This window comes from Notothenia rossii (genome assembly GCF_949606895.1).
Source record: "Notothenia rossii genome assembly, chromosome: 6".
In the NCBI taxonomy this organism is placed as follows: Eukaryota; Metazoa; Chordata; class Actinopteri; order Perciformes; family Nototheniidae; genus Notothenia; species Notothenia rossii.
Window position 1 is genome coordinate 76,636,229 of NC_136909.1, and position 24,343 is coordinate 76,660,571.

The window sequence follows — 24,343 nt, forward strand, 5'->3', positions numbered from 1 at the left end:
TGAAAACAAAACAATGTTTATTGGACTGTTATATACAGAGAAATTAAAAACGTAAATTCAGAGATGTCAAATCCACATCATTATTGAAGTGTACACCCCCACCCCACAATGGGTCAGTGTTCAAAATACAGCTTCAAATGTACAACAAAACAAATCTGCAGGTGTATATTTATTCTCGTTTTAGCAGGTATTTGGCCTCAGTGGAACCTGAACACAAACAACAAACTACAAGGTTGATCTAAAACACCACTTCCTGTTCTTACACAACAGGGGACTTTGTTCCAGTGCTGTGAAAATCTGGGATTTTTCTGTTGTACTTTGTAATATATAAGAAAACTACATCAATATTTCAAACGTGGTGTGCAAGCAATTCCTTTCAAAGCTTTCTTTACTTTGGAAATGAGACTCATGTATAAACACAATGGAAAGCACTGATACAGGAAGTATACAGTGGATCAGTATATACAGAATATATCAGGTCATTGTGGCATTAGATGTCTAACATTATATTTTGCTGTGTCACTGTACTGTGTCATTGGCTTGTCTGCAATACCACATGTTCCAACTCCCACCTTTCCAGAGACGCTTTCTGGAGATGCAAATATGCTTCGCTTGACCTAGAAAAAACAAAAATGGACAATGTTAATTATTAAATATATGAATGGCTTAGTGTCCATTATTACTATATACATTTACAATCCTCCCACAGCAATTCATGGACAGTGTTAACATGTGTTTCAAGATTCTAGCCCTCCAGTACTGTACAACGGTGCAGTATGCAATGCAGAGTGATGGACAAAATGTTGTATTCATTATATTTTACATATTTATTTAAAGAAATCTATGAAACTTTATGAATGTACACTTTTACTCTTCTTTGATTGTTTGAACTAAAGTTCTTAATGTCTTGCTAGAAAGCAAAAGATAGGAGACTGGTACACTACAACCTCACCCACTGTGTTTTATCAGTGCACCATGGATTTCCCAGCACTCAAATAAAGATATCTGACAAAGAAAATAACGAACCTGTCCTTTCTTGTTCTTTGAGTAGGCTTTGTTGTTGAAATTCTGCCACTTTGACTTTTGTTCCTCCCTCTCTGTCTCCAATTCCTTCATCCTCAGAACCTTTTTCTGGGCTTTTTTCTTCTTATACTCTCTCTGATCGGCTATCTGTTCTTTCCTAGAAAGACAAACAAGGAGAAGAGAAACATTTAACATTGAGTCCATGATGAACAAATGCAATACAAAAAACAGCCTTAATGAAACCATGGTTTATACTGAACTATTTAATATCAACTGAAACTCTGCTAAATCCATTACAAATATTTGTTAAACCGTACATACTAGAGGTATCATGCATTCATCTTGTATTTGAAGAAACAAGACGAAGCCAGGTCTTGGAAGAGTTTGTTTTTATGTCTATATAAAGAAAAACATACAATCATCTGTGCAATAACATTGAAATGATAAGCGACCTCCTTCAAATGTACCCGTGTCATTGAAAGGCAATACAAGAGGCGCTTTCACACCAAGTACTTTTCCCAGGAATAGTTCACGGAACTTTCCCCCGGAACTATCTAGTAAATCGTAATAAATGTTCAAACTGGAATAAGTGCTTGAGGGAGCCGCTGACGTCACTTCTTCTTCTGCTGCTGCTGCTTTGGATTTACTGGCAGGCCGCAAACAACTTCACAGCGTATACTGCCACCCGAAGTCCCCGGAGTTGAAGCCTTCAGAGTAAATCGCCAGAAGCGCCGACACCTCCTCATCACTCCCATGTTTTCTTTTGTGTTGCCATAAGTTAGTCTCTCTCCGTTGATGCGCTGGGCTAATGCTAATAATGCAAGCCAATAAAATGGCGGCTTCAGCGGAAATAAAAACTTTTCCGAGTTTTACAGGGCGTGGTTTGCAATTCGCCCAGCCAATCGGAAATTGGAACCTTTTTCTCCCCAGGAAAGTCCCTAAAAAAGGGATGAAAAGGTTCACGAAAAAGTTCTAGTTCCAGATCTTTTTGATGTGATGGCCAAAATCCCAGGAACTATAGGAACTATTCCTGGGAAAAGTACTCCGGTGTGAAAGCCCCTAATGACACCACAGTAGTGTTTCCTGAAAACTACTCTACTCAATAGTGATGAAGTTCTAGATTTGTATTCAGAGTAAAGGTGGATGCTCACAATTGTATTAACTACGGTAACATATTTAGACAAAATATATGTAACTTGCACAGTGTAATGTCAATGCCAAGCATTCCCTTAAAATATGAATAGGCTGGAAGTAAGCAAAGGTTTATATGTTTGCATATAAAGTAAGTGAGATGTGTTTTCAGTTCATACTTTGATTTAGGCTTCCCATCGTCGGCATTTCGTTTCCCGTCCTCGGATGGCTTGAGGTTCTGCAGAGGAATCACTTCAGCGTTCCCGTACCCGGCGAAGGTCACGGCTGCGGTGCCATTCTCCCGGTCTATCTCCTCAATCTCAGCCTCATAAGTCCTGCCAAAGAATCACGTCTGTAAGCAGGTGAGTATGAGCCAAATACTCAAGCTCTTCAAAATAAAGCAATCGTTTACTCATGAATTATACTTAATGACAAGTTAATCGTTACAAGATGTAATTATTTGAGCAATTTGTATAATAAGAAGTATTTACAGTTGACTTTTGCTACACCTATATTTATAGAGACTGGTTGAATTTCAAAACATTACTTTTTAATAAAAGTGAAATAGAAAAGTGTACGGGAATTGCTTTTTTATGAAACGAGGCTGGTGATACTCACTGTCCGTCCTGATTCCACACAGCCAGGCAGTTGTCCCCCACTTTCCAGCGCTGCTTCACTGGTGCTGTCACTGAGCTATTAGTAGTTGAAGCACTCTCAGCGGGTTGTGAGGTAAGAAGGTCTGTTGTCAGATCGATGACTTCCTGCAGGAAAAAGGTAGGTTATTTCTGTGTTTTGGCTTTTCCTTAAATCAAGCCGCGTGGGGAGCTCCAACATCATACTTTTATGATTTGGATGTACGAGTATGAAAATCTTAAGACCATGGCAATACTAACACTAACTGTAATTAAGCATTTAAATAATATTTGCTTGTAAATTAAGATGCTTCTCTTTAACATGAAAGTATATATTTCACATGACAAACCTGCAAATGTATGACAACAAAAGAGACCCTACGGATAAGATTATTCTGTGTGATTAGGATAATTATTTTAGCTGCAAAATCTATACAATGTTTAAAATCATACACATTCAGATAGCTAGCTTTCACAGTGAAGTACTTCAATGTTATCATTTGGTATTCAATGTTTCCATTATAAAGTGTTTAACCTTTTATTTCGAATCCAGCTATTATAAATACTCTTAAGTGTAATTCAATATACTTTACTACATTATAGTCACACAAACCTGCAAGTCTTTCTGGAGTTTAAGGAGGTCTTCATTTTCTTCATCGGTAGATAAGGCAACTTCTACTTGCTGTAGCTGGGCTTTGTAGCTGTTCAACTGTTTCACCAAGTCTTCCGACATCTGTTCGTATACAAAAAGAAATAGCGTGTTTGGCTAACGTTAGCATATCCCAAAAGCTAATCGTAAACAACTTTTAATATCGAGCCACCACACATGAACGTTACTATAATCAGACTCAATTTTCGTATCGTGTTTGAATGCATCTGAGTGAACCGTGGACACATCCACATCTAGCGTTAAATGACAAACAAGATGAATACATTAGCTTGACGCTAAAACTGTTAGCAATACCCCTCGGCCTTCTTTCGTCGACGTCAATTTGACGGACAACGGCTAATGCTAGCAACGAGTGGCTGAGGCGCAATCACAAAAAGCATGGGTCACGGTGTAATCTTACCTCAGTATATATGTTCTTCAAATTATAAATACGGCAAGCATTCAAATTTCAAGTTGAAGATTTCCTAAATCGACTGCTGAAAAGAACAACAGCAATTCGTTTCTTCCTCCCGTACACAAATAGCTAACCGGAAGTCGGCAAACGAATTTCTCGCGATAACAAGAGATATCAGAATAAATACCAAGCGATGGCTCGTTAGCCCCCCTAGCGGCAATGCTCAGTGCTCAGTAGTATCTTCAGTCTGCTGATAATTTTCCCATACTGGAAGCCATGTAGCTATAATTAACTTACAAGTGTGGGACATGACTGTTTGTACTGCGACTATAGCCATCCAATGAATAATGCTTTGTGTTGTGTCTGCCTGTGGTATGAAAAAACTGTTTTTGTACATCAAGATTTAAGTTACTTATTGAACTGTTAATCAAGATAATATATGGTAAAACTGTGCAGATCATTAGAATGCTCCAGAGATAAAAACACTTTTAAAAGAATAGTTGTTATTATTTTAAGGCATAATGTCACAGTAATTGTAAGCTACCACAATCAAAAATGATGACATCAGTGTATCCAAAATCAGGCACACAAAAATAATTAAAATTCCCAATAAATGTCATATTGAAGCATTATGTTGCACAGCACAAGACAGGAAAACACATTATATTTGTGTATCAAATACTCGATACTAGGTGATGTATTCACTATGTCCTTGGAAAAACAAAATGTGTCAAGCTACCTTTTTTATTACTGTAAATGTACTGCTCTAGTGAGTGATCTCTTTAGTTAAAGGCTGCGATCTCTCTACTGATTCAGATTTTATTTCCAGTTATTTTTCTCTCAGGATATACCTCAACAATTTGTTAATAAAGTAGAACAGATAAACCATAAAGAGTGTTATCTTAATCTATTGTAATTGAATAAACTACAGATATTACTTCTATAAATCAAATATATTATTAATGCCATAATCAGCGAATGGTTTCAGGGTCTGGGAGCAACAACAAATTGCTTTTAAATCTCCACTAGCAGATGAACTCCGCCCATTCCCGATCTCACTGAAGTGGAGCCGGCATCACAGATGCTCAGCGTCAGATCAAGCCCATATAAAAAGAAGAACTCTCCACTTTACCCACAGCAGATGACAGGATCTCCCTGAGCCGGCACTCTCTGGAATGTAAGTCTGTATTATGATTTGTACTTTGCTATGCTAAAAATGTTGCTGGGTAAAGATTTTCTTTTTAAAAGGTTAGATCTATTTTAAAAATCATCATCATCTTATGTGGGAAACTGGGAATACATCAGTTATCTTTATTCCTTTCATTGTTGGTTTATTGGTGTTTTGTAATACAAAGAGACATTCTCATAATTTTTCTCTGTTGGTTGGTGTCTTTTTTTCTCAGTGAAAAAGAGGAAAAGAAAATCTCCAAGTGAAGAAAAATGAAAAGACTGAATTCTCTGAGGCTGTATTGTTGAATGGATAATATCAACATACTACTGGCAAGCACAGCTTCCACTGTTGGGACAATATCGCCGACACCCCAGCTATGGGTTGTCTTAACTTAACCAGTGGAAATGAGACTGGCAGGCACCCTTATACTGTGCAGACCTCTGTGCCTTTAACCATCCTAGTGGGTATCCTCATCCTGCTAACTGTGTTTGGCAATGTCATGGTGGTGATTGCTGTGATCACCAGCCGAGCCCTGAGAGCGCCTCAGAACTTGTTTTTAGTCTCTCTGGCATGTGCGGACATTCTGGTTGCCACCTCAGTGATGCCTTTTTCTTTAGCCAATGAACTGATGGGTTACTGGCACTTTGGGAAAGTATGGTGTGAAATCCACCTGGCTTTGGACGTGCTCTTCTGCACCTCGTCCATCGTTCACCTGTGTGCCATCAGCCTGGACAGATACTGGTCTGTCTCTCAGGCCATCGAGTACAACCTGAGAAGGACGCCGCGCAGGATTAAATGCACAGTCATCGTAGTTTGGGTACTGGCGGCTATTATATCCTTCCCTCCACTTATCACAATGAAGAAGGACGAGGGGAAAGAAGATCGTCCCGAATGTAAAATTAATGAGGAGAAATGGTACATCATATTCTCCAGCACTGCCTCTTTCTTTGCACCATGTGTCATCATGATCATGGTGTATGTTAGAATATACCTGATTGCCAAGAAAAGAACCAGAACCCCGCCAGGTGAAAGGCAGAGAGGATTCGGAAACACAGAAGACGCAAAGTGTGGTTTGGAGAGAAAAGAGGGAGAAGAGAGGGAGGAGGAAGAGGGGGACGGAGCAGAGATCAACGGGCTAGATCTGGAGGAGGAACCATCCTCGTCTGATGGGAATGACACTGTCCTATGTTACCGGAAGAAGGGGAGTTGTGTGAGAACAGCCAAAGGGGCTCAGGTGAAGCCGGGGGAAACCTCTCTGAAGCCAGAGGCGCAGCCCTGCGTGGGTCCGAGCAAGTGGAAAGGGAGGCAGTACAGAGAGAGGCGCTTCACATTTGTTCTGGCTGTTGTCATGGGAGTGTTTGTTCTTTGCTGGTTCCCCTTTTTCTTCACGTACTCGCTCACAGCTGTGTGTGATGCCTGCTGTGTCCCAGAGACACTGTTCAAAATGTTCTTCTGGTTCGGTTACTGTAACAGCTCACTAAACCCTGTTATTTACACCATATTCAATAATGACTTTAGGAGGTCTTTTAAAAAGATCCTGTGTAAAAGGAACAGAGTACGTTTATAAATAGGATTTTTTATGTATGCATTTTAAAATACAGCATGTTTGGTCATCTGTACCTAAGCTCAGATAAGTGTACATTTTACACAGATATTTATGGAATATACGAAAAATGTGAAAAGAAGCATGTTTTGCCATTGTGTTTTAACATGTTGTGTATTACCACATCAGTAAATATCTGTAATATTAAAATCATGCCAAATATCTTATGTGAAGTGTATCACAGCTAGTATTATAATATGACAACTTTTGAGTTTACATTGTGACAACATGGATGATACATTTTCTACATGCATTTGTAACAGTATTCAGTCAACCTTTAGATATTTTTCATGTTTTGGGTCTTAACGCTTTAAACTCTTAATGCTTTAAAGACGGACTGACAGTGTGAGTTAGAAAAGAGAAAGATTCAGAACAAGAAAAATGGTGATAGGGAAACAATGGTGTAATAAGCTACGAAAAAACATCCACTATAATGGCACTAGTTTGTAAACAAGCATGGACAATAATTTCATTATGACGGATAACTTAATCAGCAATTACTCTGCCGGAAAAATGTTGAGAAGCTATGCATGCTTTTTGGACCGTTTTCCTCTCTGTGAATTACCATCATAATGAAACAAAAAGCATACAGGAAAGTGCACAATTGAAAAATGCTGCAGTATCATCTTTGCATAATAGTAAAAACTTTAGCAAAGGCAAATAAAAGCATATTGTACCATAACATATAGTATTCCTATCTGACTAACCATCTCCTTCACTCCTAACAAGCACATGAACATGACAATTATATGAAAATAAATTACGCCTCGGAGGTACGGGTGGCGCGACAATATTGAATGGAGTCTGTCTTGAATTATAGCCCTTCATATCAGGATATTATTAAATCTTCCCCTGGAGTCAAACACAAAGCGTGCAGCGATAGAAATATGAGTGGCTGCTGCAAATTACACTGCAAGGCTAATATCCACACAAGCTTATCAACGTGGTGTTCTGCTTGTTCAACATGCGGTCTCTTCTCCTTTTTTAATACACTGTTAACAGCAGATCTTTATATCCACTTTACTTTAACAAATAGACATTTAGACCATTATCAGTCTGTGAACCTGGAAAAAGTCAACGCACTATCCATTCCTTCAACTTACTGTACCACACGTTTACACGCTGGACTGCTCACATTGAGTGATTCCCATGACTTTCCGGACTCTGGTGTTTTGAGTTTCCTGTGGTACACATGTTTGGATTCGAAACATGTCTCAGAGTCTTAAAATACAACATCCTTTCTCACCACAAATGGTAAACCATAGATTCAACAAATATTGCTAATAGAGTTCCCACGAACAATTTGACACGAGAAATATTAGAAAGCAGTGGTATTTGTGGCTTTGTGGCAATGAGAATCCATGCAGGATAAATCTATTCCCGGGTGGTTGTAAAATCCTCGCAGCACTTTGTTAGGATTCTGACAGATGGTATCAATATGTGTAAAACTGTACAGGAAAAGCCCTGCCATTGCAGCACTTACGAGGACTGCAAATAAACAAACTTTCTCGCTTTATACTAAAGCTTATCAATCAACATGATGTAACATTTAGTACCATAAAACATCAGCCAGACAAAAATCCTTCAGATATTTCTCCTTGACACATGAATATGTCCTGAAAGATTAAAGTGCACTCATTACTATCTGAATGCATTCTTTTATTAAAATGACAACTATAATGGAGTCGGCCTCCTTGAGCGGCACGATGCATACATTACATTTGTAAAGCACTCTCTAAGCAACAGAGATTAAATACCAAAACACTAATGACATTACATTCCTAAAAATAATAATGAATACAATCCTAAAGAGTTGACTTGGCCATCATTTATAATTAGTTTGTCAAATCCAAACCACAGAAACATTCATGACATATTGAATAAATCACGTTACTAAAGGTTTTCCAAATTTTCTGTGAACTTTAGGCTAGTTAACTGCAGCTCCCTATGAATTATGGCTCGTTACAAAATGTAAGCAGTTGATTTATTATTGTTATTCTCCACACACACACACACACACACACACACACACACACACACACACACACACACACACACACACACACACACACACACACACACACACACACACACACACACACACACACACACACACACACACACACACACACACACACACACACACACACACACACACACACACACACACACACACACACACACACACACACACACACACACACACACACACACACACACCATCTGCCAAGACAATGATTTATTCCCCCCTCTCAAGGCCACTTCAGAACATCACGATTTATGATTGTGACACTAAGCTAATAAAACTATGCTTTATAAGCTCTCTCTCTGGCAGGCGTTCCCACAACACAGCGCCTCAGTCAGACTTCTCCATTTCCTTCTTATTTCTCTCACCTATAGCTCAATAAGAGCTCTTTAAAGCAGCAAGTCACGCATCTCAGGTGAACTTAAAAAGGCAATTAAAGACCAAAGAGAAAACACATTGCAGACAATGAGATTGCCAAGGCAGGCTTACACAGACAGAGACCTTAGTAACAAGTTTAAAATCATAGCTAGTGATGAATAGAGTGTTTTTAATTGAATGTTGGGTAATTCATTATGAATTGAGCACAATGCATCAGGCACACTGGGGCATGCAATGCTTCCCCCCCTCTTGAATTGATAAGGATGTGAGATAATCAAATAACATTGTGAGTGATGGGAGCAGCAGGAAGCTCCTGTTTAATTTGCCTCGTGCAATCTCTGTTACTTTCCATACTCCCTCTGCTCACTATTGCATCTGCAAACCACATTTTACTGAATAAAAAGTCGTTTTCTATCCCCAATGATTTTACTGGATAATATTGCAACATTTCTAGCAGTCTAAATATGCAGAATATGACCAACCTTCAGTAAGAAAACTTTTTTTTTTTTTTCGTGCTATGACGGTATTTTTCCGAATTATTTGCTGGGCCATTTTCAGCCTACAAGATTCCATTAGAGGTCATTTTCTAGCTCTAGTCCTTGAGAAAGGGATTATTGTTATTATTATTTAGGATTATAAAAGGTCAACTAGTAGGTTATTATATTTTCTTAGCTCATCTAAAAAGCAAAACATGCTCGCCTGGAAGGGGCTCAAGAAGCCCCCAGGGGACTGAGGACCTACTGGGAGTTAGGGGACCTAAAGCGCATGGATAATGTGGAATTGACTAAATATACCATCAGTTGGAAGTCCATTCTTTGGGACAGCAAATACATTTACTCATTCATGCTTTCATTTAATCATATCTGACCTCCTCCTTTTTCCAACATTTGAAAAATAATCTCTGACATTTTATTTTTTACAAAAGCTGTTTTACAGAATATTTTAAACTTCTTTACCTACCCTAAATGCCTAGGGTATACTATGCGTGTGTGACAGAGAGAGAAAGAGAGGGGAAAAGGGTAAGGGCTAAACTGTTATGTGAATAGTCACAAAATAAGGGTCTTACTCATTTTTCTTGAGTTAATCTATCACGGTCCATTTACATTTTTAATAAAAACTATAATGAGTTTTAAAACATTGATTTTCCATGCTCATTACCATCAGAAGTAGAGATAATCTCCACTCTGTGAAACTGGAAGCACCGTCTCTACAGCAATGCGTTCTTTGCCCTGCAGTGAATCCTCGCTGATACTAAATTAAGCTCTGGCAAATCTCCTGCTCCGGACACCATAATTCTTCCTCAGACATCTTGTCCTTTCTCTGCTATCGATCGTAACCATTTCCAGTCTGGCCTACTCTCCTTCTCAGGCTCAAGCTTCTGCACAACACCCCCGCCCCACCCACATGCTCCTGGATGATGTCAGGACACACACAAAGTAAACACAACTGAGAAAGCTTACTATGATTGTGCTTCATCTCACCAGCTAGGGGTTATTATGTGTATAAAATTATCCCTCGATGTGCTGTCAGGTAACACACACCTTCACATAGTTAAAGAGCAAGCTGTCCCACACTATCATCTGGGACTTCTCTATATCCCTGTTTTCCTTTTCATATATGTCATATACCACGAGGGTGTCAACATTGACAGTTTTACTTCTATCAGGTTACTTTTAGCTGGATCTCAGGCAACAAAGCAAACATGCTGATTAAACTGATTGAGGAATCAGACATTAAAACGTGACATGAATACTTGCTAATGAAAATCCAAAGCCAAAACGATTTAATTACGTGTCTACATTTTTTTAATTCATCAAAAATGTACAAGGCAAACTTGGCAAGAGTTAAATGCTCCTTGACTTTGCATTTATTTTTACATTTTATTCAAAAATATGTTGGTAATGTTTCACCTTTAGCACAGCTGGGAACACTTTATCTGTGCTCCAGTATTTAATTGTTATTTATAATAAAAGTCTAAGTTTTGGAGTAGATTGTATAAAAAGGCCTTGTTTTGGCACAGTAGCCTGTCATGAAACGGCAATTATGAATAGAAGTGGTCTCAGTCTGTGTAAAAAGTAAAGTATACCTTCTAATATGATTACTAATACACTGCCATACTTCAGTGATGGCTTTGATCTATGGATCGAGAGGACTGTGTTGTGGTAATTACTTCTACTGGGCAGCAGATGGAGCCTTGTGGGGTTATTTGTTATTTTCCAGGTGATTTGTTGACAGGTTTCCTTAAGTGCTCAGAAAGTTCAGTGAAGATCCATTCTGAAAAGGTAAATCATAATTTTAAAATGTATTGATTGTGTAAAGTCAGTTAGTTTAAGTATTAAGATGTTGGCAGTGGTGCAAAGTAACCAAGTACATTTACTGAAGTACTGTTCTTTACTTAAGTATTTCAAATGTTTGCTACTTGCACTTTAACTTATACCCCATTACACTTCAGAGGTAAATCATGTACTTTTACTTCAAGCTACCCTGCAGAATACAATATAATTATAACTAGCTGCACCTTAACCAGCTTTGATAAACACTTTAATGAATCAATAATAATAATCAAAACCGATAATATATACTTTTGTACTTCACTTGAGTAACATTTTGAAAGCAGGACTTTTACTTTTAACAGAGTATTCCTACACTCCTGTACTTTTACTTTTCCTATGTACAAAGATCTCAGCACTTCTGGCTGTTGCTAGCCCCTATGTGCCTCTGTCGAAGCTAACTCACCTAACGTCAGCTGACATTAGCTAGTTATTAATTTAACACTTGTGACGTTTGGATTGATTGATTAATTAATAGCAACAAAGTGATAACATGTGTTTAAGCAAGTTGAAAAAATGTGATTGGTTAAGAACCACTTACATGTATTTTTGAGCATATGTTCGGGTTCCTCAAAGAGAAGTTATATCCATTCCATTAAAACAAAAATATTAAATTTCTAGCTTCGCGTGGCTACTAGCATTGACTGCTAAAGGTCGCTAGCTAGTACATTTTAAAGTCATGGCAACCGGAAGTGACACTACTTCTTCTTCGATATAAAAAAAGAGGGGAATAAATCTAATCTTCTTACTCGATTTGTTACCTACTACCGTACTACTCGAGTACAACGCAGTTAAAGAAGTACAGGGTTTGAAAACATCAAATACGTGTAAACAACATTAATAAAGATATGTGCTGTGCTCATGGAAGTGGAACAAGATTTAGCTAATGTGTTTTTGCTTAAACGTGCAACTTTTATATAGATAGGGATTGTTTAAAAAGCTTCTTTATTCTGTTTAAAAGTGCTCCACTTGGATACACGAGTTGTTAAAGCATCTGGAAATCCTTTTAAAACAGAGGTAATTGTTTTCCGACAAAATATTGACTTACTTTATCATCCAAAACACACTTAAGCTAGCTTGTGACTCAAGTGTAACGTTAGGGAAGGATCCTGCTAATCCCAATAATTACAGACCCATAGCATTAACATCACACTTATGTAAATGGATGGAGAAGATGATAGTGCATAGACTATCACACGTCTTAGAACAGAGAGGGTTAATAAGTCATTTTCAGAGTGGTTTTCGTAAAGGAAGATCCACAATAGATGCTTTGATTAGAGTAAGCAATGAGGTGGAAAAGACAGTGAAAATGAAAGAGGTTATGGCAATTGTATATTTTGATATTGAAAAGGCTTATGATTCTATGTGGAGGGATGGGTTGCTCATCAAATTGAGTAGAATGGGTGTTGGAGGGAGAATGTATAACTGGATCATGGCTTTTTTATCAGACAGAACATTCAGAGTTAAAGTAGGGGCAGAGGTTTCAAAAGAGTGCAGTATAGAAAATGGTATTCCTCAAGGGAGTTCAATCAGCCCGATATTATTTAATGTTATGATAAATGACATTTTTAGTAATTTGGATGGATGCATAAAATCTGCACTATATGCAGATGACGGGGCCATATGGATACGGGGAAGAAATGTTCCATATGTGTTTGAAAAAATAGGGAAAGCTATAAAGAAAGTGGAGACGTGGTCATACAACTGGGGTTTCAAGCTGTCAGCAAGCAAATCTTGCTTTATGAAATTTACGAATAAACGCAAGATGGAGACTGAGAAGCTTACATTATATGGAAAGCCGATGAGTGAGGTCAATGAATTTAAATATCTGGGGCTATGGTTAGATAGTAAATATACATGGAAAACTCATATTAAACATTTGGAAACAAAATCCAAAAAAGTGTTGAACCTATTAAGAGCAGTGGCTGGATGTGACTGGGGGGCAGACAAACAGGCATTAATCGACATCTATCGGGCAATTATGAGGACAACACTGGATTATGGGTGTTTAATATATGCAGCAGCAGCAAAAACGTCATTACTAAAAATTGATAGGTTACAATATAAAGCGTTACGGTTGTGTATAGGTGCCATTAAGTCAACCCCTACTAATGCAATATTAGTTGAAGCAGGAGAGACTCCATTGGAGCTAAGAAGAGAGAAAATTGCTCTTGCTTATTGGGTCAGGTTAAAAGGAAGTGGGGAAGGAAATATCACAAACAAAATACTACAGGAGTGCTGGGAATATTCTAAATTTCAGGGGCGTGGGTTTGGATGGACAAATAAAGAAAAAATAAGGACATACGGCATGCATGAGTTAGAGTTTTCACCATCAAATCCATTCAGTAGTGTACCCCCATGGCTCTTTCCAATAGTAAATATAGATGTGAGTATAGTAGAAAAGAAAAGAGAGTGGCAAATAAATGAAGTAGGACTCAAAACAAGTTTGTACCTCAGGAATAATTATCACAATTACCTCAAAATATATACAGATGGTTCTAAAAACAAAGAAGAGTGTGTCGGAATTGGTATATATATCCCAGAATTTAAAGTGTCAATATCAAAAAGAGCATCAGACCAACTTTCAGTGTATACAGCAGAAATGCTGGCAGTAGTAATAGGATTACAGTGGGTGGAAGAGGTCAGACCAGACAGGGTGGTGATATGCACAGATTCATTATCCAGTTTACAAAGCATACAGTCAACAACAACTGCCAGAGAAGACATACTCATAGAAATCAATCACAGCCTGTTAAGACTTCACAGAAGCGGCATAGATCTGCAGTTCTGCTGGGTGCCTGCGCATGAGGGGGTGAAAGGGAACGAGTGTGCTGATAGATTAGCAAAAAGTGCACTACAAAAGGAAATCACATTACCAGTTCAACTTGGAAAAGGAGAAGGAAAAGCAGTTATTAAGAAGAAAGGGATGGAGATCTGGCAGAAAAGGTGGGAGAAAGACCAGAAAGGCAAAGAATACCATCAAGTGCAAAAGACAATTACAATTAATATTTATAAAGAAAGAAACAGAAGGGAGGAAGTAATGATAGCTAGGCTCAGACTAAATCACACTGCATTAAATGGTACGCTGTATGTCATGGGGAAAAGTGACAGTGACAAGTGTGGGAACTGTGGAGTTAGGGAAAATGTGGAACATATTTTATTACATTGTGTCACCTATAGAGTTGAAAGAGGGAAATTAAGGGATACAGTTTTAGAGGCAAAGAGGGAGTGGAATGTAGCGGGTATTCTGGGAACAGAAGGAGAAGGAGTAAGAGCTATCAGAAAAGCACTGTTCACCTTTTTGAGGGAAACTGGGATAGGGAAAAGAATTTAACAGTAGACCATGGATGATTTGTTTTTTTTTTTTTGTTTTGTTTTATTTATTTTATTTTATTTTTATTTTATGGTTTTCTTTGTGATATGCTGGTTTATTAGAGGACTGACATGATGATACACACTCGTGTACAGTAGGTGGCGGTATGCAACCAAAAGCTGTTTGCGACCCGCCATTAAAAAAGAGAAGAAGAAGAAGAAGTGTAACGTTTGCTGTATCAATGCTTGATGATGGTCGCAAAAGCACTGCTTACTTGATTGATTTACAATTAACTAACATTTATAAAACGTATCTATAATGTATCTATGTATATAATTTATTTTAATTTATTAGTACCTCTTTTATGAATTGTCTTTTTGTTCTTATGATTTTTTATTATTATTATTATGTGTTATTGTACCTTGAATTCTCTTTGTGTCTGAAATGTGCTCTAAACAAACTAACCTTAACCTTATCATACTCTTTTTGCAACCCATTGTTCTTATACAGCTCACGGTCCAACACACAGTTTGCATCAGGTGTTGGAGGGACTTTCTGGGGAAAGTGAAAATGTGGTTGCTCTGTTTGACGGTAATAAACCGTACACCTTGTGGGTAAGTCTCAAATAAACCTATTACTTGGCCTGGTAAATATGTAGGCTACTCAATACAAACTTAATGACATTCTTTGGGCAGAAAGGTTTGGGCATTGTTTGTTTTTTGTGAAACGTACCACAATTGTTAACCTCTTGGTCCTGACAATGGCAATATTGCTTACATGTTTTTCACAATATGTGGATGATTAAAAAGTGAGAGGATGGTGGTGTGTTCTTTGCTATAGGCAGCTGAGACATACCTCTTATAATGGTAGATTATCTCTTGTGATTGATGTCATACATCCAAGTTTACATTTTTGGTTCAATTTAATGGCCAAAACGATTGGACTTATTTCTTGACCCTTTGGGCTGTATTGTATTTGTTGTGACCATAAATATTGCATGTTATGTCAACTTCTTGACTTGAATGGACGCTGTTTCCATGTTTGAGCTGCTTTGAGTTTATTCTTCTTAAACTCTACAGACCTTGTTGAAGTGGCAAGTGCTCATTGCTCATGTTATCCCCCAAATGCGGCCACTTTGTTTATTTATTTAATACCAGTAGGCCTACTATGAATATAGATTTTAACTAAAGCTATATGAAACAGCTCACTGTAATATAATAATATTACTTGTGATATGGTGATTTATTTTTGTTTCCATAAAAGTTGTAATTGAGCACAAGGTACATGAATTGAATTAACATCAGTTACGTTTTCTCAAATTGTGTGTACAACACTGAACAGTTCTCAATATAATAGACAAAAGAAGCTTGGCTATCAGAATGATATAGGCTTTGTTTTAAGAATGTAGAAAAACATATGATTTCTTATTGGCAATTTGAGATGTAACTACTATTTTGGCAGACCCCAAGTAATTGGAGTTTCATACACCATGTGATGGCACTTATTACTCATCCTTACAATGCCCTTTTCTGTTCATATCCATAGTCTGGGTGATCTATCTGTGTGGCTTGCAAGTGAAATTGCATGTGTGCAGTATGACACAAGGCATGCTTTTCACCATTGCTGTGACAGAATTATTTTATTTTTGGTTGATGTCTTTTTTTTAAGCTGTCTATGCACAATTCCTCATTAACTTCTCTCTCAATACTGTTAAAATGATATGTTCTGTTTGTGCTCAATATCTTGTGAGCATGGTCCTGAACCAAATTAGATGAAATTAGAAAAATCAGGCATACTTACCAATTCCAGTAATAACCGTGAACTAACAGATTACAGAAAATGAAAACAGTGAATTGTGAAACAAAATCATGATGCAGCACCAAAGTGAATTTAATTAATATTGCCTGTTTGTGCTTGCCTGTGTTTTGAGGAAAACTGCAGAATTAACTTTTTTTGTGATTACCCAAGAAAATTATGTCTGTTTTAAATAATCTATTAAATTCCATGTAAACTATGATCTGCCAGGAAGGAGAACACAACCAGGAATAATAAGCCCCCTCATTTGCAGAAATAATTAGATTTTGCAAAAATAATCAGTCATGCTAATCTCCACGGGAGCAAACATAATTAAATTTGCCAGTCTCAAATTTGGAGATGCCTCTCTAAGAACTCAGCGACAATATTGTGTTTTACCTTGTCAATAGTCAGTCTTGTAAGTCACTTGGGGAATAGTTAATTAAAATAAGCCCTTAGACACTTAGTAATAGGTTTTCCTCGGTTAATTATATGCTCCTCAGGGCAGGTTGCAAACACTCTCTAAACCTGCAAGTGTTCATTGTGGTTGGCACACAGGACAGGAGCATAAGACAATGCAACAGAAAGTATATGTGTAATGTAGTATATTGACTACAGCAAATATATATATTTTTGTAATTAAAGGTCAAATGTTTGCAACTTATGCAGTTTAATAGTTAGATTTGTGTGGCCTTTATAACAAGGTATTTAGTATGGAGTAACTGAGAGAGACTGGGAGTAATGAGCAATGACTGCCATCTACAGACAGGTGTGTGTAACTGCTAACAACTAAGGTTCAACCAACATGTGAAATAAGCTGACACGTTCTCTTTGGTCTGTAAACATAATGTTATAAAACAGCTTATGAAACTTGCTAATCATGTTATTGAGGTTGTTCAGAGAGCTTGTCCGGGCATGCGCGCTCTTCAGGGTGGCACACTCTCTTTCTGCGTGCTCTGCGAGCCAATCACATTTCAGATAAACACAATATTGCGTCATTGTTATTGTGGTGGTTGGTGCTCCAGCTGCTTGCTTAGGCATTTCGCCATCATTTCGATTACACGTATGCATTTAAAACTAACGGCTGGACCTTCAAGATCACACCAGTAAAATGTCGCAGCAAAAGGAGATTTCATCGGACGACAGTTTGCAAGGTAACGAATAACCGACGAAACATATTGTAGCTAACCAGTGGTTATGCTAGCGCTAGCTGAAAGTAGGGAATCACAGCGTTATATTACTATACTTAGCCCGGAGGTAAACACTCGATGTATCTGGAAAACTTGCTATGTTAAAGCTCAACGCTACCTATGTTTTTTCGAGACGTGGAGAGCCCTACACAGATTATAAACCCAGCGGCATAGTCAGTAAATAAGGTTTAACTGTATTGTTGTACCATCAAAATGACCTCAAGGCAGATTATAGGGTGCCTCTGTTTATTTTTCTAATTTAGCCCTAGCCTGTGTGTTAGTCCCAGGCCCAGCCTATATAGAATCAGAAAACCTTTATTCACCCGACAAAGGGGACATTTACTTTGTGACAGCAGAGTAAAGGGCCAAAAATGGCTAAATATTAATAAAGAAAGCATAAAATACTATAGATACAAATAGAAATACGACACAATTACAATTTAATTTACAATAATACACATCCAGGGGGACAAAACAAAGACCAATGATGCCATTATGGATACCCTTCAAATGCAATGTGTTAAAACTATGTTTTTGATTTAAGGTTCCTGGGTTGAGCTGAATTTCAGTGGCAATGGCTCTCAAAACACTAGTCATCATGGAAGCCAGGAACAAATCCCCATGTCCTTGCAGGAGTGTGAAATGGAGAAAATGCTGGTCGATGCACAGCACGAGTCAGGCAAAAACAGCTCCAGAGGAAGTTCTCAGTGCAACAGGTTTGTAATGGGGGAAGGGAAGCACAGTTTTTGTTTTACTTGTATGTTGTGTAATACTGATCATCTGTGTGTCACTCTTAACTGACCTTTTTGTGTTGTCTCCTTCACACTAGCCCTCTTAGAGCCCAGACCCCTCTTCTTCTGTGTAGAGGATCAGAGACAAACAGCTCACAGGTACAATTTTAATCAACATTTCATATGGTGTTTGACAGCATAATGTTGCTTTATTTAATATCAGTTATGGCCAAGTTGTTGCTTGATTTTCCACATTTACTGTTTTCAGTCAGATGAAGACTTTCAGGAAAGAAGATGGGAAGTGGAGAACATTATGAAGAAAAACGCTGACTGGATCTGGGACTGGTCCAGTCGACCTGAGAACAATCCACCAAAGTAAGTGGTCATGTGGTAACTCTTAGTATGATTATTTTATAACAAAAATGTGCTGTTAGGTATTTATAGATGCAAATGATTGATGACTATTAAACCGTCTGAATACAATTATGATCTAATCAACACATATGAGAAAATGGCAGTGATAACAATAATGGAACATGGTTAGCGAACAAATAGAAAGCTCTATAATCTCTTACACATATTAGTCTATGTATATATATCTGAGACTGTGATTTCTTACTGTATTGTTTGTGTAAGTAGAGGTGTTGATGTGATAATAAACTGGCACTCATTGATTTCTATGTATTCATAACAGTGAAACATTGATGTGCTTCTCTGTAGGGAGTTCCTGCTGAAGTACCCTAACCGCACGACCTCTCTCAGCATCAGGAACACCAGCGTCATGAAGAAGGGAGGCGTTCTCTCTGCTGACTTTCTGAAGCTTTTCCTTCCTTCATTAATCATTTCTCACATACTGGCTGTTGGCCTAGGGTAAGCCTCATAATTACATCTCTAGCTATGGCAATATTACAGTAACTCAGAAAAACTAAAAACATTGCAGAACATTGGAAAAGGATTTATAAAAAAATGTTTAAAGCCCAGATTTTTACCACATTCAATTTTTAAATAATCAAATAATTTGACATGATTTATTTGGTATTTTTCATATAATAATACATGAACATATAGACTAGTTTTCCATTTTGTTTTGAAACATCACTGATGCAAACAGACCTTTAACTGCACCCACACACCATGAATAATTTAGTGGTTGTCGAGTGTTAGTCTCTGCATTAAATGGCCTGACAATTACTTCAGAGTGATGGATTCCAGTGTAGTGTTTACATGTTTTATTGCAGGACAACTGTTGTACCTCTAAACATATGTAGGATAGAAGATAACAGTATTGCAGTAACACAAAAAGCAGTTCCAAAACTCAAATACCCTGTAGAAAGTGGCAGCCCTATATTTTTTTCTCATGTTCAGTGTATCATATTTAGTGGGAAAACGGTAAATATAACTCATAGTAGTGTACTATTTATACCTTTGTCATGTGCATTGTCAGAAGGTTATGTTGAGTTCCAGCAGTAATCAATGGTAAATATGTATGTTTATTAATTACTTAAGACAAACGTAACATGGAACAGATGTGTTTGTATTATTCTGATAAAGTAGAGCCTTCAAATGTGAGCATCAGTGTTTCCCCTCTGTTTTTTTTTGTATATTTTGTTCTGTGTACCATATTTTGACATGTTTGTCTCTCTTCTTTTAGGATATACATTGGGAAGCGCCTTACCTCCCACAGCACCTACTAAGTAGGACGGTGGTCTGTTGCGACACCATGTCACCTTCATGTGACCACCTCGGCATGCCTTAAAATGCGACCTTTTGATGATCAATGGGAGGTGGCCATGTGACACGGTCAAATTTCATTGAGGGCCCCTCTTAACTCACACCTGTGTTAGAGTTAAGGATCTGTCATTGCTGTCTCATGATGTTTACTCCTGAACACAACAGTGACCTATCCTCCGCTCATTGCTGTAGTCCTAGTTCTGGCCTGGAGATGGCCGTTTTGCTGCTTCCTGCTCCTTAAATCTGCACGTTAGGGAACTATATAATGTACACCATGCCTTTTTCATTTTGCAATGAGATATCACTTTGATTTGAAAGGATACACTATCTGAGTTTTGAAGATCAGCTTTGGAGAAAGGGAATTGTTTTGACATGTAACTTTTATTTGTTTTCTTATGGATCATTAGCCTCGTATTAACGTGACTGCATCTATTATTGCTTGCTCAATTATTTGCAATTGTGATAAGTATTAAAGAGGACTGATATGGTCTACGATATTGATCATACTACACAATAAAAGTTGGAAATACACATATGGCCCTGATGGATTTTTAACCAGTATTCAAAAACATGGATTTATTAAGGAAAGGACCACATGCAGATGAACACAATTAAAATTTTATTGAACTTTGGTCAAAATAATAAACAAGTGAATACATTGCCACCATGTTAGGAATCAATGGACAAAGACAATGCATTAATATGTGTTGTTTTAATGTCATCAGTATATGTTTTGTGTAGTCAACCTTCATTTTTGCATTCACAACTACGGAGATAAGATCCACATTTGCAATACGGTTTAAGTTTGGGTGACATCCCTAATAAATGAGTAAGGGCACATGTATGAGGCCTGTCTGAATTTCTTATTTATTACATGATTAGGAGGCACTCTTATTACATAAACTGTAGGGTGTGCAATTTCCTCCTTTGTGTTTTCATAGACAGCCACATATAGCAGCAGTATGAGGACATAACTCTATAAAATAGGATTTACAAATAATGCACATGAGGTTTGTAAAACGTTTGGGGACATAACTTGTACAGTAGCTGTCACTGATAGAAGTAGGTATTAAGGCTGCAGATTCCCTTTGTCCTGGGCCCCATCTTGTGCCATGTAGTTTCCAGCCTACACCCTAAACATGGTTAAAAACAAGAAATTAATCTCTTGACACCAACACATTATCAGTTGTCTCCCACAGTGGTTCTGAAACTGGTAGCCCCAAATGGTATTTCAATAACAACTTTGCTTGATCTGCTCAAAGACAGTGGTGTGACTGGACATTTTCCACCTCTCTACAACATAAAAACATGCAAAGCAATAAACATGTTTTAATACATACTTCTAAATTTAAAAACACATCTGTAGTTTTAGTTTCTTTTTATTATGTGGATGACAAGGTGTACTTGAGTAGATACAGTCAGTGAAATTATGTCACCGTATTTACTGGGTAAAGTAAGAGGAAGGGGAAAGAAAAGAAACAAGTCCACTTTCCAAATGCATGGCCTCTTCCACCTGTAGTTTGGCCTGAATACATGGCCAATGGGGGGAATGTTACAGTTAGGCTTATTGGCCATTAATCCGTGCTTCAGAAAGCCCAAAATCTTTGAGATGATGTTACAACTTTGACAAGACGTCATTTTAAGGGCTTCCAAGAGTTCTGTCGTTAAATCATGAAATGAAGGCTTAAAATGTCAACACAAACACCAACGTTCAAGAGTTTGACCTGACCTCTAGGGAGTGCCATTCCGTCAATTAGACCCGAATTGGGTTTTCTGGGTCAGGTGGCATGTCGATTGCCCTGGTGCCAAAGGCAAAAACAACCTAAGCTCAGACTCAAAATAAAACAGGCCTATGGATCAACCTCCTGTGGCAAAAAAAGTAGACGCGTGCTTTCGAATTCTTCACCAGGAGAACAACGAGGCTGTTTCTTCTTATACAGATAGACAAGTAGTAGGCTTAACTACACAGGTACGGTAAAAGCCCTATCCTCTGGAGCCCCAAATCTTCTAGTTGATTTTGTCCTGGAAAATGTACAAGTTGTTGGTGGCTGCCACAGCTATCACGTTATCTTTGGGGTGCCAGGCAGTGTGGAGGATCTTCTTGTTGAAGTCCAGGCTGTCCACGCTGATCTCATCCTTCTTCCTCTTGCCACCGGTGGACACTTTGCGCGGTTTGAGCGTAGCCCGTGGTTTGCTGCTCTCCCGGGACGCCTCCAGTGTGATGTCTCGCCTGGTGTTGCGGTCAAACATTCGGAAGAAGTTGTTGTAGGAGCCGGTCATGATGGCACTGGTGAAGAGAGAAAATAAACAGTTGTCAAACATGAGAAAACCAAACACAACGTCAAATAAGTTAGTAATATAGTAAAAACCTATTATTTAGAAACATAATAAACAACTAAAAAGCAAAGCCGTACAAGCGTTTGCACACATACCTGTCACTGCCATTCCAGCAGCACTCAAACTTGTCAAAGATACAGTCGTTTTCATACAAGGAGCAGAGCTTACTGCGAAGGTATTCGTGGACCTGAAACATAACGCAGAACTTTAAGCAAAAATATTCACTTGAGCCGTTGATATAGTTGAAGTGTAAATCGACTCAAGCAATACTTGGTGTTGAAAGAAATTGGTAGAAAAAGTGTAAAGTAGCAGGGGAGGGGTAGCGGCACCACATGCTTGATGTTATATCACTTTGGGAAAGTCCTGACTTAATTGCCATGATCACAAAAATAGAACTTAGTGCTTTTCAGTCTATGTAAGAAATAGCTATTGATACAGTCCCTCAGATCAGAGATCATTGTTTTAGGCACTGCTTATTATTGTTCTCACACACATGGTTACATGTTGTATTGGAAGTCACTAGAGAAGTATGTTTATGCACCTGATACGTCTCCACTGGCCTGTTCTCCATGTTGAGGTCCCACACTTTGACGGAGAGGTAGTCACGTGTCATCATATAGCGTCCGCTGTGACTGAACTTCACGTCCGAGATGGAGGAGATGATCTCAGAAAAAAAGGATCGGCTGCTCGGATCCTCTGGCTCCTCAAAGACTAAAACAAAGATGGAAAATCCCAAACTCTTAGTCCTAAATTGATACGCCTTTTTTGTCTTTTTAATAATAGGTAACAGATAACACAATCTAGGCATGAAAAAGAAAACTCTACTAAAAATGAATATCTATCTATATCTATCTTCTCACTCCTTATCAACCCCCACGGTCCCTCAGATCCACCGCAGCCGGACTCCTATCCATTCCCACATCCACACTCTGCAGCTTTGGGGACAGAGCCTTCTCAGTGGCAGCTCCTAGGCTCTGGAATTCCCTCCGCCAAGATCTCCGTGACTCTGAGTCCCTCACAGTCTTTCAGTCCCGCCTCAAAACACATCTTTTCAACTCTGCCTACCCATAAGCCCCCCTCCTCTCAATCAATTTCCTCTTGACTGCCTTTTTATTTATTTTACTATACTTACTTGTTTGCCTGTCCTTGTTTGTCTACCCTCCCTCATATTGTAAAGCGTCTTTGAGTCGTGAAAAGCGCTATATAAATAAAATGCATTATTATTATTATTATTATTATCACAACCATATTAGTTTAGATAAATTGTTTTTCAAAAAAAATACTGGATGTCAAACAATGGCAATATTACAGTAACAAATCTATCAAAAGTATTTATTAATGAATTGTTCTATTCAACACCTATCGATTGACTACACATTGCAGCATACAGTTGAAATACTTACACTTTGAGTGCCTGTCGCAGAGTGCCGCTGCTCGCATGTCACAGAGGCGGATGGTGCCTTTGCTACTGCTGTACACAAATACATTGCATTGGTGTGGATGGCACTCAGCAGCTGTGATTACTTCTGTCAGTTCCTCCATGTTAGCGGGCTTGATGTCTACAATATCTGGGAACGCACTGTTAAGGAACAAGCAGTCTTATGTTTCATCATGATACAATGCAGAGACTATAAGCCACACATCGAATAGATGTATTTCTGATGACGAAAAAGGATACTAAAACTTCTGTCTGTGATTTCCATGTGCCATAGATTTATTCTTAGGTCATCTGCGGAGAGGTACGTTTCATGATCACTATTTACAGAAATGGAATTAATGTGATAGGTGTGCGCATTTGCAAAGATCCTCCGTGGGCTTGCTTCTACCATGAGATCCATTGGCATCAGTACTGGTACCTGAAACAAACAACATGCATTTTTAGACAATAT

General features: G+C 38.2%; 5 protein-coding genes across 8 annotated transcripts in view; 3 read left to right on the top strand and 2 right to left on the bottom strand.

The window, feature by feature from the left end:
• smndc1 (survival motor neuron domain containing 1) lies at positions 1 to 12,040 on the bottom strand. 2 transcript variants are annotated; one of them, XM_079686584.1, is made up of 6 exons: positions 11,900 to 12,040; positions 3,400 to 3,519; positions 2,773 to 2,915; positions 2,334 to 2,489; positions 1,027 to 1,180; positions 1 to 617 (listed from the first exon to the last, which is right to left on the bottom strand). In XM_079686584.1, the coding sequence occupies exons 2-6, from the start codon at positions 3,517 to 3,519 to the stop codon at positions 480 to 482; spliced, it is 711 nt and encodes a 236-aa protein (XP_079542710.1). In that variant the 5' UTR covers positions 11,900 to 12,040; the 3' UTR covers positions 1 to 479. The 2 variants fall into 2 exon arrangements, with proteins under 2 accessions (XP_079542710.1, XP_079542709.1); XM_079686583.1 differs by lacking the exon at positions 11,900 to 12,040 and adding an exon at positions 3,857 to 4,015.
• LOC307045278 (alpha-2A adrenergic receptor-like) lies at positions 4,552 to 6,786 on the top strand. The gene is made up of 2 exons (XM_079690823.1): positions 4,552 to 5,027; positions 5,254 to 6,786. Exon 2 carries the CDS (start codon positions 5,398 to 5,400, stop codon positions 6,586 to 6,588), a length of 1,191 nt encoding a protein of 396 aa, XP_079546949.1. The 5' UTR covers positions 4,552 to 5,027; positions 5,254 to 5,397; the 3' UTR covers positions 6,589 to 6,786.
• Positions 10,955 to 24,343, top strand: part of LOC307042608 (uncharacterized protein) — a 20,072-nt gene continuing 6,683 nt past the window's right edge. Inside the window, exons 1-2 of one of the 2 annotated variants that reach the window (XM_079686586.1) lie at positions 10,955 to 11,310; positions 15,182 to 15,285. The gene's annotated coding sequence lies outside the window, so the exon portion shown is untranslated. Of the gene's footprint in view, positions 11,311 to 12,149; positions 12,376 to 15,181; positions 15,286 to 24,343 lie in introns of those variants that run through there. The other variant, XM_079686585.1, reaches the window with a different exon arrangement.
• Positions 17,448 to 20,648, top strand: LOC307042461 (BCL2/adenovirus E1B 19 kDa protein-interacting protein 3-like). Its single transcript, XM_079686337.1, has 6 exons — positions 17,448 to 17,619; positions 18,200 to 18,371; positions 18,485 to 18,545; positions 18,655 to 18,761; positions 19,107 to 19,256; positions 20,038 to 20,648. The coding sequence occupies exons 1-6, from the start codon at positions 17,577 to 17,579 to the stop codon at positions 20,078 to 20,080; spliced, it is 576 nt and encodes a 191-aa protein (XP_079542463.1). The 5' UTR covers positions 17,448 to 17,576; the 3' UTR covers positions 20,081 to 20,648.
• Positions 20,724 to 24,343, bottom strand: part of LOC307042460 (serine/threonine-protein phosphatase 2A 55 kDa regulatory subunit B delta isoform) — a 5,256-nt gene continuing 1,636 nt past the window's right edge. For both annotated transcript variants that reach the window (XM_079686335.1, XM_079686336.1), the window contains exons 6-10: positions 24,133 to 24,310; positions 23,858 to 24,022; positions 22,996 to 23,165; positions 22,550 to 22,641; positions 20,724 to 22,404 (exon numbers count right to left, since the gene is read on the bottom strand). In XM_079686335.1, the coding sequence (XP_079542461.1) occupies positions 22,125 to 22,404; positions 22,550 to 22,641; positions 22,996 to 23,165; positions 23,858 to 24,022; positions 24,133 to 24,310 (885 nt within the window). In that variant the 3' untranslated portion in view covers positions 20,724 to 22,124. The remainder of the gene's footprint in view (positions 22,405 to 22,549; positions 22,642 to 22,995; positions 23,166 to 23,857; positions 24,023 to 24,132; positions 24,311 to 24,343) is intronic.